The sequence below is a fragment of the Chiloscyllium punctatum genome, chromosome 2 (assembly GCF_047496795.1).
Source record: "Chiloscyllium punctatum isolate Juve2018m chromosome 2, sChiPun1.3, whole genome shotgun sequence".
In the NCBI taxonomy this organism is placed as follows: Eukaryota; Metazoa; Chordata; class Chondrichthyes; order Orectolobiformes; family Hemiscylliidae; genus Chiloscyllium; species Chiloscyllium punctatum.
Genome location: NC_092740.1, coordinates 112,938,354 through 112,954,929, shown reverse-complemented (window position 1 = coordinate 112,954,929; position 16,576 = coordinate 112,938,354). Strand labels below are relative to the sequence as shown.

Below are 16,576 nucleotides of genomic sequence, written 5' to 3'. Positions count from 1 at the left end.
CAACACTGGGAAATCTTCATAAATGATTTGCTGAAGTTTTGGTCTTGTGATAATTGATAATAAGGGGAGGTGATAGCCTTGTGGTTTTTTTATTGCTCAGTTATTAACCAAGAAACTCAGTTAATGTTTTGGAGATTCAGATACGGCCATGGCAGGTAGTAGAATTTCAATTCAATACATTATATCTGGAATTAGGAATCTACTGATCATCATGAAGCCGTTTGTTGGAAAACCAGTCTGGCACATGAATGTCCTTCAGGGAAAGAAGTCTGCCATCCTCACCTATTTTGTCCTACTTGTGACTCCAGACCCGTAGCAGTATGGTTGGCTCTCAACTGCCTTCTGAAATAGCTGAGCAAGCCACTCAGTTGTATCAGTTGCTACGAAGTCTCACAAAGAAGTAAAACTAGACATGTCACCTGCCATTGACCTCAGCACTGGAAAGGACAGCAGTAGAATCAGCCCTGTCAGCCCTGCAAAGTCATCTCTGTAACATCTCGCGCTAAAATTGGGAGAGCTGTCTTACAGCCTAGTGAAACAACAGCTCAACATAGTAAGGTATGATTTTGTGAGTATGACTATGTCCCAGAGATCACTAGCCCTGGATTTGTCCTGTCCCACTGGCAGGACAGACCCCACAGAGGTGGTGACACAGTGGTATACAATCGGTGAGTTGTTCAGGGAGCCCTCAAAGTTGACTGTAGACTTCATGAAATCTCATGGCTTCAGGTTAAATATGGACAAGAAAACCTCCTGTGGTTACCATGTAGCATTCTCCCTTCACTGGTCAATCAGTGCTCCTGTACAGGATTTCAGCGCCTACCACCAAGAGTGGCATGGCAGCAGGATGACTGCATGAACTGGTTGATCCTAAAGGATGTAGCTGCTAGACTGGGTCTGCAACAGGTGATGAGGGAATCAACAAGAGGAAAAAATGTACTTGACCTCATCCTTACCAGTCTGCCAGCTGCAGATGCATTTGTCCATGACAGTATCAGTAAGAGTGACTAGTACATAGTCCTTGTTGGAGATAAAGTTCCACCTTCACATTGAGAATAACCTCTGCCATGTTATATGGCAGGATAAACATACTAAATGGGATAGAGTTTAAACAGATCTAGCAACTGAAGTTTGGGGATCCAGGAGGCACTGTGGGCAGTCAACCATAGCAGAATTGTACTCCAGTACAATCTGCAAACTCATAGCCGAGCATATCCCCCACTCAATCATTACCACCAAGCCAGAGGATCAACCCTAGTTCAATGAAGAGTGCAGGCAAGCATGGTAGGAGCAGCACCAAATAAAACTAAAAATGAGGTGTCAACCTGATGAAGCTGCCAAACAGCAAAAGCACCAAGTGAAAGACAGAGCCAATCTCTGCCATATCCATTCGTGAATGGTAGTGGACGATTAAATAATTCACTGGAGGACTACAAATGTTCCCTCCTCAATGATGGAAGAGCCCAACAAGTCAGTGAAAAAGATAAAGCAGAAGCATTTGTAGCAATCTTCAGCCATCTTGGCCTTCTCCAGTTGTCCCCCAACATCACAGATACTAGTCTTCAGCCAATTTAATTCACTCCATGTGATAGCAAGAAAAAGACAGAGGTACTTAATATTGCAATGGCTATGGGTCCTAACAACATTCTGGCTGCACCCTTAGCCATGCTGTTCCAGTACAATACAACACCAGCATCTACCTGATAGGGTAGATTGGAAAAGTACCGCAGATCATGCAGCATAGGAGGAGCTGGAGAATCGACGTTTTGGGCACAAGCCCTTCATCAGGAATGAAGGGCTCAATCCCCAAGAAGGGCTTATGTCCGAAACATCGATTCTCCTGTTCCTCGGATACTGCCTGACCTGCTGTGCTTTTCTAACACTTGACTCGGAACTCCAGCATCTGTAGTCCTCACTGGGGTAGGTTGCTCAGATATGACCCGGTAGCCAAAAAGCAGACAAATCCAGCCTGGCCAATTACTGCCCTGCCAGTCTACTCTCAATTATCAGTAAAGTGATGAAAGGTGTCAACAAGGCGGCACAGTGGCTCAGTGGTTAGCACTGCTGCCTCACAGCACCAGGGACCTGGGTTTGAATCCAATCCTGGGTGACTGTATGGAGTTTGCACATTCTCCCCATGCCTGCGTTGGTTTCCTCTGGGTACGCCAGTTTCCTCCCACAGTCCAAAGATGTACAGGTCAGGTGAATTGGCCATGCTAACTTGCCCATAATGTTAGGTGCATGAGGTTAAAAACAAGGACTGCAGATGCTGGAAACTAGATTCTAGATTAGATTGGAAAAGCAAAGCAGTTCAGGCAGCATCCGAGGAGCAGGAGAATCGACATTTTGGGCAAAAGCCCTTCATCAGGAAGGAGCATTAGGTTAGGTGTATTAGTCAGAGAGAGTGGGTCTGGATGGGTTGCTCTTCGGAGGGTCGGTGTGGACTTGTTGATCTGAAGGGCCTGTTTATGCACTGTAGGGAATCTAATCTAATCTAATCTAAACAGTGACACCCAGTTTGGCTTCTGCCAGGGCCACTCAGCTCCTGACCTCATTACAGCCTTGATTCAAACATAGGCAAAAGAGTTGAATTCCAGAGGCGAGGTGGGAGTGTCAGCTTTTGACTTCAAAACCACATTCAACCAAGTTTGGCATCAAGGAACTCTAGCAAAATTGGAGTCAGTGGTTTCGGAAGCAAGCACTCTGTAAGTTGAAGTCACAGCTGATACATAGGAAGATGGCTGTGATTTTTTGAGGTCAGTCATCTCAGCTCCAGTATACCTCCGCAGGAGTTCCTCAGGATTGTATCCCAATCCCAACTATGTTCAGTTGCTACAACAATAACCTTGTCTCCATCATAAGGTCAGATTTGAGCATGTTTGCCAATGTTCAGTACCATTTGTAACTCCTCAGATACTGAAGCAGTCAGTATTCGAATATAACAAGATCTGGGCAATATCCTTGCTTGGGCACAAGTGCCATACAAATGCCAGGCAATGATCGTATCCAATAAGATAATCTAACCACCACCCCTTGACAATCAGTGATGTTAACACCACTGAATCACCCACTATCATCATTGTTGGGTAACCATTGACCAGAAACTCAACTGGACTTACCACATAAATACTGTGGCAATGAGAACAGGTCAGAAGCTAGGAATGCTGCAATAAGTAATTCACCTCTTGACTCAGCAAAGCTTGTCCACCAACTAGAAGGTACAAGTCAGTGTGGTAGAATGCTCTCCACTTGTTTGGATGAGTGCAGCCTAACAACACTCAAGAATCCAGGACCAAGCTGCTCACTTGATTGACACTGCATCCATAAGTATCCACGCTCTCCACCACTGACGCTCAGTAGCAGCAGTATGTACTATCTACAGATGCACTGCAGAAATTCAGTCAAGATCCTGAGGCAGCACCTTCCAAAGGCTCAACCACTTCTATCTAGAAGGTGAAGGGCAGCAGATACAGAACACCACCTGCAAGTTCCTCTCCAAACCACATACCAACCTGACTTAGAAATGGATCATCGCTCCTTCACTGTCACTGAGTCAAAACCCTGGAATTTCTTCACTAAGGGCATTGTTGGTCCACCTACAGCATGTGAACTGCAGCGGTTCAAGAAGACAACTCACTACCACCTTCCGAAGGGCAACTAGCGACAGCTAATAAATGCTGGCTAGCCTACGACACCGATGTCCCACAAATGAATAAACAAAAATTGAAGGCACAAACAAGCAGCAAATTCGAAATCTAATGGGGGAGGTTGTAACCTCTACTTGATGTATGTGTGATGTGTAGAAGACCATATGCTGTGACCTTGTGGAGACTTTTTAATCTTGGTTAAATGTAACTGAAAGATGAGCAATAATTCACTTTTTCTCTAAGTATTTGAATGCTCTGGTGGTCATTAATTTAAAATAACAGGATTGAACATCGAGGCAAGGTCATTTTCTTGGAGTGTTTGGTCTGTGTGCAGAGATTATTGCTGACAGCTGAAGCTTGTAGTCTGGCTACCCACATGTGTGTAAAGTCTGGACAAGAAGCAACCTCAGATGGAGGGTGAGGGAGAGAAGGTGAGGAACTTGTGAATCCTTGAGAGGTCTTCCTTGTGATTTCGTGATTATTTCAAATAACAAATAGTCAAAATGTTTTGATCCAAAGTAATATCTTTATTGGAGACATGCTTTTTTCTTATTGGGATGCTTTTGAACCATAAGGGAAAAATTTTGTACTGGATTCTGGCTGCAAGGCAATTCATAAGCTTGTATATTGTATAAATGTAGTGTATTAGCATAAAGCGTGAATCAACTCGAGCATATGACTATCATTCATATTGACACTGACTCAAAGCTCTTATCGTCTCTTCATCTCTTTTGTCCCCTTGAATACTTCTGTGCTATCAGACACCAAGGCTTTGAACCTTCTTGATAACTTCCTCTGAAGAATAAAGACTTCATCTTTGGCCTTTGTACTCCTTGACTACCAATTGCATCGCTATCGGTTTGTCTTGAGTTGAACTTAACTGTTTGCAGTTTTCATGTTGGGTTGGCTATGATCAGTCATCAAGACCACTTTCGTTTAGTGTTGCTGCCTTCCTGAGTTTAGTTCAACCTCTCTATAGCAGTGTTACTTAAGCATTTCTTAGTAATTCAGATATTCTGTGATCTTGTGATGTCTTAACCTTAACTCTCCACATCTTTGCTCAAACTCTACTATCATTATGTCCTGCATTAATTGCTGTTTACCCATCATCATTAATCGTCCTCAATAATATTTATTTTTTCCTTTAATTCTCCCTCAGCATTAAGTTAAAATCCCTTTTCTCTAGCTCTATCTCTACAGTATCGTCCATGTGAGCTTGCCATTTAGGAGCAAGGAATTAATTCATAAGCATGTACCCCCATTCACTAAGATCACCACTAATTGGTTTGTGGACTTCTCATCTAATCCTGATAATCTGAGATTCATAACTAACAAGAAAGTCAGTTAAGCTCTACCCTAAAAAAAATTTTAAATAACCCCATCCCTCTCTGAGGAAGAAAGATCCACAGATATAACTCTCTCAGAAAAAATATTCTCACATTCATCTTAAATGGGATATCCCTTAGTTTTTAAAGTGCGCGTCAAGTTCTCATCTCTGCCATAAACGCAAACATTCTTTTAGCATCCATTCAACAAACACCCTTGAAGACCTTCGATGTTTCAGTAAGTCATCTCTCGTTCTTCCAAACCTGAATTCATATATGTCCGATCTTCTCTCATAGGATAACCACCTCCCTCACAGGCTGAGATCAGTATTGCTTTGTTGATGTTGTTTTCTTTGATCAGGCTTTGTGTGCATGCCTCCTCCCTTTGTTTTTGTCATTAGCAATGGAATATCCGCTGCTGTCAGTCTTGATGCTCAAACTCCTTCTCTCAACATCTCCAGTTTTCTGTCAATCGTTTTAAAATATTCCATTAAATCTTCGAGAAGCACATATATCTTGTCAAGCTCTCATACTCTCCTCACAATGATCTTCCTGGACTCAGCATCTGCTTCTTGAAAGTTTAACTGCCTCAGATGTTTGTTTAATTTGTTTTTGGTGACAATGCTGTTGAGTTTGAATGAGGTTACAACAGACTTGACTTGTGTCTAATATTCTACTTTCAATTAAAATCAGAAATTGCCTAATTTTGCAGTTCATTACAGGAAGGGGGTTGGCATGGTGGAATGATTGCACTTTTCCTACTTGCCTATTTGATGCGTGCTTGCTCACAAGAAGCAAAGGAATTTTTGAATGGCTTTCAGTGACTTCCATCTTTTGCTTCGCGTCACTTCGTCTTGGTGCTCGCTCTGATTCCACCTGTTCACATGACATGATTGATTCAACACACAGTTGTACTGACTTCATGCAGCTCGTAAACATACTGAAGTAAATATTCTGTGATTGGAATTTTTTTATGGCTGTCTTCCTAAGCGACTGACTTGCTTCCCTTTCTGGCAAAGCACTTTTGGATCATTATGCTGATTACTTCCCATGTTCTAGCTTAACAAAAAATATGATTTTTTTTTCTTTAAAAAAAGCTATGTTTGGTTTTGGTGCTTTTTGAAACTTGTGTTAAGTGTGGAATTTATTTTCAGAAATGGGACTAGTTTCTGCCCTTGCCAAGGAACAGAGTTATTCCCTTTGTATTTGTGCTTCACTCTTGTATATGTGTGTTGGTCTCTGGATCTCTGATCTCAACTGTGAAGAAATCAGGGTAACAGTGCAAAGAATCAACAGAATCTTTTATTTTTTGAAAATGTATTCTTCATTGCAATGTAGGTGCTATTGGTAGATGTAGCATCTAATTGCCCAGAAGGCAATTAAGAGTCAAGTACATTGCTGTGGCTGTGGAGTCTCAGGTAGGCCAGGGAGATGAGGACAGCACATTTCATTCTCTAAAGGACATTAGTGAAACAAATAGCTTTTTGTGACAATCAAGAATGGTCACCATTACTGAGGCGAGCTTTCAGTTCCAGATTTTGGTTAATTGAATTCAAACTCTTGCCCTCTGATGTGGTGGAATTCGAACTCATGTGAGCCCAGGTCTCTGGATTGCTAGTCTAGTGACATAGAGAAAGTGACATTACCGCCACGTCACCATCTCCTGGCGGTGATCAAATTGAAATCTGCAAAAGTCTGTTGCTATCATATTATTTAAGTCTGTTCTACAATAAGCTTACCATAAACAGTATCCAATAGTGCGACTTCTTCCTAAACTAAATTCTGAGCTAAGAAAACAGCTAGCTCCTCCAAAGAGACAGTACTTGGACCATGAGCCAAAAGTCCACTTTCTGTGAGTATCATATCACCCTTTTAACTTGTGTGTATTTTGTACCATTCACAACTTCATTGCATCGCAAAACAGTCAATGAACCACTTCTGAAGTGTCATCACCACTAGTTGTGTAGGAAGAGCAGCAGCTGATTTGCATACAAGCAGCAATATAAATAACCAGATAGTCAGTTTTATTTGTTGCCTGAAGGGTCAATATTGGACATGGTACCAGGAAGAACTTCCTTGCTCTTCAAAACATGCCATAGCGTCTTTAATATCTGCCTATGCAGTCACTTTGGGTGACAATTTAACATTTCATCAGCAAGATGGTATCTCTAGCAAGACCATGCTCCATCAGTATGACATTGGATTGTCTGCTGAATTGTGTGCACAAATCTGGGGTTGGCTTTAATTTATGATCTATTGATTTGGAGGTATTCCGTGCTACCGACTGAACACAGCTGACACCTTAAAATGTTAACAGTATGATAATGGTAATTGACTTGATCACTTTGTAAGTAGAACAGAAGAACAATGAGCAGATATAGACCATTCAGCCCCTCTGCGCTATCATTCTATAAGATCGTGGCTGATCTGCTGCAGCCTCAACTACGCTTTGCTATCCATTCTCAAAAGCCCTTGACACTCCTGTCGGTCAAAGGTCAATTGAACCCATTGATCTGATCAATCTAATTTGAATGTCACAGCTGCCACCAGTCTATGTGGCAGAGAATTTCACAAAGACCCTCTTTAAAAAAAAAAGGAAATCCTCCGCTGAAAACAGGCCCAAAATCATTGAATTGTGTTGCTTAGTTCTGATTTCTCCCCCGAGGAAAACTCCCTCTCTGCATCCACCCTGATAAGTCCCCACAAATTTTCTAAGTTCCAGTAGCTTATAGGCCCAGCCTGCTTATCCTTTTGTTGTAACATGGTTCCTTCATCCTAAGAGTCAATTGATCTTAACCTTAAGTGTATCTCATGTAATTGCATCTTTTCTCAAAATTAAAGATCACACACACCAGGTTATATTCCAACAGGTTTATTTGGAAGTACTAGCTTTTGGAGTACTGAACCTTCATCAGGTAGCCAGTGAGAAAAGATGCAATTACATGAGATACACTTAAGGTTAAGATCAATTGACTCTTAGGACGAAGGAACCATGTTACAACAAAAGGATAAGCAGAATCATAGGACACAGAATTTATTGCAAAAGATTATAGTGTCATACAACTGATGCAATATATTGAACAAATCTAGATGACTGTTAAGTCTTTCATCTTTTAGAATGGGTTGCAGGCTTCGATTCATTTAAGGTGTAAATCCCAGAACTACTTTCAAGTCACACTCCCAAGATAATTTAAGGTTTTATTTAAACAAAGGTGGTATCTCAGCTCAGACAATGCATTAAGGATGTGAGGTTAGAGTCTGTCTGTATTCTATTCTTGAGTCAGACTGGTTCTATTTCCAAAGTAGGAATGTATAAAATGTTACATGGATTGACTCCCTATAGATTGTGTGCTCTTTGAATGTATTTGCAGATATATTCTGTTTTGTCAAGAAGCACACAATCCGTAGGCAGTCAATCCATGTAACATTTTATACACTCCTGATGTATGCTCTGATCCATGTGGCACCCTACCAGTCACATCTTGCTAGTTCATAAATAATCCATTTATTCTTGTTAGCTAACCAATCCTGTATCAATTAACTTTTTTTAGAGTAACCTTTGATGTGTTATTGAATAGGCGAAAGTGAGGACTGCAGATCAAGGTCAAAGAGTGGGGTGCTGGAAAAGCACAGCCCATCAGGCATCATCCAAGAGCAGGGGAATCTACGTTTCAGGCATAATTGTGGTTCCTGATGAAGTGGTTATGCCCGAAACTTCGATTTTCCTGCTCCTTAGATGCTGTCTGACTGGCTGTGCTTCTCCAGCACCACACTCTTCGACTGTGTTATTGAATGCCTTTTTAAAACCTAGGTACTTCACATCAATAGGTTCCCATTTATTCACTTTGTTACTTCCTCAAAGAACTTCAATGAATGAGTCAATAATACTTCTCTTTTACAAATCCCTGTTGAATCTGCCTGCCTCTTTAATAATGGATTTGAGTATTTTCCCTATGACAGATCCTAGGCCAATTTGGTTTTAATTTTTTTTCTTTCTTCCTTTTTGTTGAATAGAGGTAGTATATTTTTAATTTTTCAATCCACTTTGATCTTTCAAGAATCTAGGGAATTTTGGAAGATCACAGTCGCACATCTATTATTTCTACAAGCTTTAAAGAGCCTAGGTTGTAGGCCATCAGGTCTTGAGGAATTAGTAGCCTTTTAATTCTCATATTTCCCCTCCCTTTTACCTCTTGGTTTTCAAATATTCCTGTAATGCTTTGTCACTTCTCCAAAAGACAGATACATAATATCTGTTCAAGGCTTCTACCTTTGCCATTGTTGGTTTCCCAGCCTCACCCTTTAATGAACCAGTGCTCATTTTAATTACTTACCTCGTAAAATACTTGTGGAAATTCATATTGTTTGAGCAAGCTTTTTCTCATTCTCAAACTACTTTTTGGCAAATATTTTATTAGTTTCTAAAATCTAACCATATTGTATACCTTTTCTTTCAATTTGCTACCCCCCTTAACTTCATTAGTTACTTAGGACACTGTGTCCTGCTCAGTCATTCTTTCTAAATGGAATATGTCTTTGTTGAGAGTTTTAAAAATATCACTTGAAAATATCTGTCACTGCTTCTCTATTGTCTATCTTTTACCTATGTTCCCAGTTCACATTAGCCAACTGTTAACTTAGGTAAAGGTAATTATAAGGTTATACATATTGTAATCTTAGACCTACACTTTTTAATTGAATTTGATTTTTCTCATAGAGTTCCTACTGTGTGGAAGCAGGTCGTTTGGCCCAACAAGTCCACACTCCATTGAAGAGCATCCCACCCAGACCCATCCCACTACCCTATATTTTCCATGGCTAACACACCTAACCTACATACCCTGGATACTACAGGGCAATTTAGCATGGCTAGTGACACCTAACTTGCACATCTTTGGACTGTGGAAGGAAACTGGAGCACCCGCAGGAAATCCACACAGACATGGGGGGGAATGCGCAAACTCATATGATTACTATTCCCTGGAATTTCCGTTGCTTAAAACTTTTCATTGTTTGTTTCATGGTTTGGCATTAGTGCCCAAGTATGAGGAAAAATTAAAATAAGCAAGTTTTGTGGATAGTCAACAGTCTGGCAAAATCCCCAGAGAGAAATAATATTAATGCGTCTAACTGATAAGTGACTTCAACGTGAACTCGGGTTTTCACTCCTCAGATGCTGATAGACCTTCTGAGCATTTTCATTTTATTATCATTTTATCTCAAGTTCCAATCTTGGCAATGTTTTTAATTTGCATAATTTAAACAAGTCAATATGTAAAAATTAAATTTAAATGGAACCAAAAGTTGGACCTGATGCATCAACTTGTTTTCTTCCCATTTTTAACATCACTATGTACACTGTGGATGTCAGTCTCTTTACCTATGAAATGCCATGCATACCTCGGATCTTTATTATATGTGAGATAATTGAGGTTTTAGTGCTAATGTGGAAAAAAATTAAACCATTTTTGAGTAGTTGCCAATAATGAGAATGTAATTGCATTTGAAAAGTTACTGATATTTCCTTTTTAAATATTATGTTGCAGATAAATGAGTTGGTGGATGCCCGTGATTTGGTAATCGGAGCCTGGTTTGAAGCTCACATTGTAAATATCACACGAAAAATAAAGGGACAGAAAAACAGTGCATCAAAAAATGATGCCAGTGGAAATGAAAGGACAAGAGCACACGCTCAAAATGTTAAAGATCTCTCGGACCAAGATCAGTCACAGCACTGTAGTGGGACCACCTCAAATAGTTTGGACTGTACACCATCTACTTCCAGTGTGGATTCTACAGATGATGACATTGTGTATCATATCAAGTATGATGAGTAAGTCGAGTTCCCACTGCTCCAAGATACAGGCTTTTTAGCATAACAAATTGGTTACTTTGTTCAGATGCTTGTATACGTATGAAAACTTTGGGAAAAAAATTGTACTTTTGAATGTCATTGAAGTAAAAGTTTAATAGTAAATATGTCTAAAATGTCATTACCATTTTGGCTTTTATTTTTTACAGTCTACACTACCAAACCACTTATGTAATTGTGGCCATTTTCTATTCTGCATAAGAGGTATTAAAGGTTGTGAATTGAAACACAAAAGAAGTTGCTGGGCAAATTATCAATTGAAGGCAACATTTTTCATAACTAAAACTTGTTACTGGTTTGCACTATCGTAAAGCTTTGGTTTGTCTTCAGTTGGAGTATTCTGGCTAAATCTGGACACCACTTTAGTACAGGAGGTGATGGCACTAGGAAGGGTGCAAAAATGGTTTGAGTGTGGTTCCATGGGTAAGGAGCATCAATTTATGGATGAGTTGAGAAGCTGGGGTTTTCTTTGGAGAAGAGAAGGTTGAGAGAAGGTAAATGGGGAGTTCAAAACTGAGATCTCTGGATAGAGTACATAGAGAAAATGGGCAACAGGTTCAAGACCCAGAGATCAGGTTAAAGTAATTGACAAAAGCATCAATGGAGATATTGTGAAAAAAATGTTTTTCAATGCAGCAGTGGAATGCCCTGCCTGAGAATGTGACGGAGACAGATTCAGTCAGAAATTTCAAGAGGAAATTGGATAACCCCTTGAAGGTAGAAAATGTTCAGGACTATGAGCAAAGAGTGGGCAATGGCAATAACTCAGTTTCTCTGTTAGACAGTCAACATGAGCGCAAATAACTGAATGGACTTCTTATTGCACACCGCCCTTATGATTCATTCTCATTCCAGATGGTAAGAGGAGGGAAAGGACAATATTAAAAAATATCTTTAAGTTGGATGGCAATGATAATTGTGGTGCCAAATGAAAAAAAGGAATGAGGAAGACTTAGAACATAACAAGATCTTCTGTTTTTAAAAATAAAGGTTAAGAAATTGGTCAGTGGAGCAAACTGGGCACCATTGACTAGGCTACCCTTTTCCATCTAGTATGTGATGGTTAGTCCCATTGCAACTCATGGCAGTTTAATATCAGATGCTATAGAGAGTAGAATGGCCCATTTGATACTGCTCTTTATGCTACTGGCCAAAAGTATCTTTCGCACTAGTGAAAACAGAGAAAATGCTGGAAAAACCCGGGCGGATCTGGCAACATCTATGGAGAAAGAAACAATTATAATAATGTCTCAAGTCCAATTTCTCCAACATTTTTCGCCATATATTTCAGATCTCCAGCATCTGCAGTACTTTGCTTCGATCTCTAGCCATGTGTATCTGGAACATCTTTCTTCTGTTGATTTCATATGTTGTTGATTTCCCCTTGCCATCTTATGGAGTGAGGTGAAAACCCTGTAAGAAATGAAAGTCCTCGTACCCAAATCAGTTGTTTTCATTCCCCAAGTGTTATTTGATCTATACATTTCCAGGCTTTTGTTTTAGCTGAGAGTTGTCTTAGTTGGACAGCATGAGGGTGCAGAATTTTCCCAAGATTGAAATGAGTGTATGGCAAATATCTCACAGAATTTTGAATTTAATCAGGAAATGATTAGCGATGGCAATGTTGCCCTACAGTGTTGTAATTTCATGCCACTGTGCTGAAGCATCTTTTCAAATGATGGTTCTGTTTGTGAAAAGTACGAAGGATGAAGTGATTGAGAATTGTAAAATTGATTTGAGATTTTCGTGTACCATTGCACTTTAGCTGTGGGCATGTTGCAGCACTGTAGCTGGCAACTGCAAGACATGCATTGTACTTCTACTGAGTATTCCTAAATTCCATGCAGACGTTTTATATTGAAACAGGACTATAAGGGCTTTTGCCCAAAATGTCGATTTTTCCTGCTCCTTGGATGCTGCCTGGCCTGCTGTGCTTTTCCAGCACCACTCTAACCTAGTACTGTGGCATTCAGTTTCTTTTGTTTGCTTGGGAGCGAGTTGTCTTATTTGCTGCAGAACTACCTATTAGAATTATGAATATTTGATAGCAAGTTGCCTGTGAATTTCAAATTGATCTTGTGCTTTAAAAGGTAACAAACAGTTGATTGGAAAAATTAAAATTTACTTTGCACTTGTATTGATTTCCATTTTAAAGTAAATATAATCTTTTTCTTTTTTAAAAAAAAGTCTTTCCTCCCTTCTTGCCACTCAAAGTGCTCACTCATGTTTCTGGATGTGAGGGCATTGTGAAACCTTTGCCATCTCTCTCAAGTTGTTCACCTGATGGATGAACACAGAAAACTAATTCACATGCATAAATGGGAGTTTTCACCAAATTCGGGTAATATATCAGGAGAACCCCTAAAGAAATTCCTGACAATCGTGTCAGCCATCTTTTTCAACAGCAGTGTGAAATTGTAGCTGAATCTGGTCCGAGGGCCTAAGCAGCGACTATACTCTGCACTGTCGTTTACATTTAGAATTGTTGGAACATTCTTTCCAGACTGTCCTCAGGGAATTGTGACTAGCTCAACCATTACTGTAGTCGAGATGATCTCATTCTGCAAATTGAACTTTGAACTAAACTTGCCTGGCTTTTGATATTGTGCTTTAGTCAGTGCAGAGAAACAAATATGTATTATTGAGCCAGGTTCATTCATGAGATATTCCATTCCATTCCTGTGAAATAATCTCATCCTGTTGTTTTAATATTTATTGTTTAACAATGGTTAAACTAACTTAACTAACTCACAAATAACCTTGACTCTGGCAACTATAACTGTTCAATCTAGCTTTAATACGTCAGTATCAACTTTGCTGTATGTTTGGATGAAATATCTGTTCCTGATTCAAATTTGTAAGTGTCAAACCAAATTTTAGGCATTCGTAATTGCATATCAGTAACTCTGCTTCTGTTGTATCTATCAATTATCTTGAGTGGAAAACCAGTCAAGAACTGCTTGGTTAACCACCATATACGTGTGCTTGAATGCACAAGTTTGAGAACTCTATGGTGCATGCTAACTATTGTACTTGTGGTGTGTTGAGTATCAGATCTGCACGTCCACTGTTCTCGACTATTCCTATCAAATTACCAAGAAATTTATACATTGGTAGTTTCTCTCTTGATTCTATCGAGTGTACACCCAGTGCATCTGTTTATAACAGTCTAATTTGGTGAACTTTATATGTGTACCTGAATACATGTAAACCATGCAAAGCACCATTAACCAGTTACTGCAAGCTTTGCATTGCTTGCATAGCTTTGACTATAACTCACTGGAATTATTTGTTGTTAAATAAAAAAGAATTCAAACCCTTGTTGCCCCTTTCAGGTCATATCACCCGTCAAACCTGTAGGTTGGCAACACCATGAAATATAACAGCCCTCTTGGGTCCAATTCCTTTGACTGAATGTTACCATAAATATGTAAAAACAGAAAATGCAGGAAACATTCAATAGGTCCTGAAGTATCTATGGAGAGAAAAACAGCTAATATTTCAGGTCTGTATCATTTTCATCAGGATTGTCTAATGAAAGATTACAGATGTGTAACATTGGGCTAGGTTTTCAGGAAGTTGTGAGACTCCGTGAATATAAAGTCATAGAGATGTACAACATGGAAACAGACCCTTCATGCCAACTAGATATCCCAACCCAATCTAGTCCCACCTGCCAGTACCTGGCCCATATCCCTCTAAACCCTTCCTATTCATTTATCCATCCAGCTGCCCTTTAAGTGTTGCAATCGTACCAGCCTCCACCACTTCCTCTGGCAGCTCATTTCATACATGTACCACCCTCTGAGAAAACGTTGCCCCTCAGGTGGCTTTTATATCTTTTCCCCTCTCACCCTCAACCTATGCCCTCTAGTTCTGGACTCCCCCACCCCAGGGAAGAGATTTTGTCTATTTATCCTATCCATGCCTCTTATGATTTTATAAACCTTTAAGATCACCCCTCAGCCTCCGAAACTCCAGGGAAAAAAAATCCCTAGCCTATTCAACCTCTCCCTGTAGCTCAAATTCTCCAACGCTGGCAACATCCTTGTAAACATCTAGAAATGGCAGGTGGGATCCAATTCTACATCATCTCCCCAATCTGGCACCCCAGTTTCCACCAGTGTAGGTTAGAACTGTGGGCCATGAGGCCAGACCCAGAGCTCCCAACCTGGCTGGCTCTTCTGGGATGACAGGCATCCTGTAGTGCCCTGCAATTATCATGGAGCTACCAGCTTTTAAAAGACTCGTTTCCCAGCATTTTGGTAGTATTGTGACCATTGACTGGATGAAAGAACCTTATGGAACGAAAGTTTAAAACCAAGCACCTAATGTCATGCTATGGATCTCCACACCTCCATCCTAATAGCAGAAATTGCAAGCACTTAACACTTCTTCATCTTGCATAATTCAGCACTGTGCAATTAGCGACCTAGATTCCAGGGAAAGTACTGTCAATCTAACATTTGTTTTCCCCTGAGGTGCAGCTGTTTCAACAGACTGAAGTGTGTCTGGGTTCTCAACTGAGGCTGCGTGACAAGACTGTCTTAAGCGAGTATGTATGAATGACTGGATGCTTCAAAACTCTTTGTACATTCTATTGATAGTATAGGTTTAATTGGTTCTGCGCTGTGAATAGTGGCTGGAGGCTTAAGTTGATTAGTGTATGTGGGGCCATGAGAGGTGGGTATGAGTTGCAGTGAGCTGACATGGATGGGTTATGGGGAGATGGTGAGGGCTAGACGATTATGATATCATCAGTGCAACTGGTTTGAGGTCTGACAAAATTGAATGGGCTTTTCTTAAACAGCCTACCCAAGTGGCCAACAAACTTTTTAAACTCTTTCTGGGGGCCACAGATCTGACACGAATGGAAATCCCACCTCCTGTGAGACCTGTTTTTCTCTCTGCAAATGCAGATAGACTTATTGAGTGTTACATCACTTTGTTTCCATTTCAGAATGTCAGAATCCACAATTTTTGATCTTCTAATCCGATCAAGTAGGTTTCCCTCTCCTAAGGTGACTGTACACTGTAGATTGAGATTCTGTCTACCTGTAACTACTTTTTTTATCAATTAATTTTCTCGCTTCTAGGTCTCTTGTGTGAGCCAAAATAAAAACCCTTATTTCTTGAAGAAAGAAAATTCCTTGTTTTTGCTATGCCTTAACAGCTGCACACTTAACCTACATTGGACCTTTGTCTAGCCTTTATTCAATAATGACAATGTTCTCCAATTTTCATCATGAAGGCTTTTGTCTAGGCTGAGGTTAGATTAATGGATAGTAATATAAATTAGTAATGATCTGTTTATTTTGCTAATCCTATCTTTTGCAAGCCTCTCTCTAATCACATTATCAAATTATCAAATTATCAAATTTTACATTTCCTTAACCTTCTGATTTAGTCTGATCTGAAATTTGGTAGATAATAATGCTTTTTTTGACGCTGAGATCGGGGAGTGTGATGGCACTTTTGTCATGTGGATTACCCATTTACTATTTTCTGCATGGGTGCACAAGTGTGATAATTTAAGGGATTCACTTGAATATGGCCTGCCCAGGGACTTAAGGGCCACCATGTAGTGGCACAGGAACCTTTTGAGTAGAGTTCTGTAGATCGGTAGTGCACCAATTGTAAAAAGATGCACCCCACAGTGCTTCAAAGAGCATCTCAATCAGGCTCCAAGTCCATTGTTGTGAAGCAACATTGATGAAGACATTGTATAGAAT

General features: G+C 40.1%; 1 protein-coding gene across 2 annotated transcripts in view; it reads left to right on the top strand.

Annotated features, from left to right (window-relative positions):
• Positions 1 to 16,576, top strand: part of LOC140487917 (E3 ubiquitin-protein ligase UHRF1-like) — a 186,002-nt gene that overhangs the window by 69,466 nt on the left and 99,960 nt on the right. For both annotated transcript variants that reach the window (XM_072587355.1, XM_072587346.1), the window contains one exon: positions 10,519 to 10,805. In XM_072587355.1, coding sequence (XP_072443456.1) covers positions 10,519 to 10,805 — 287 coding nt within the window. The remainder of the gene's footprint in view (positions 1 to 10,518; positions 10,806 to 16,576) is intronic.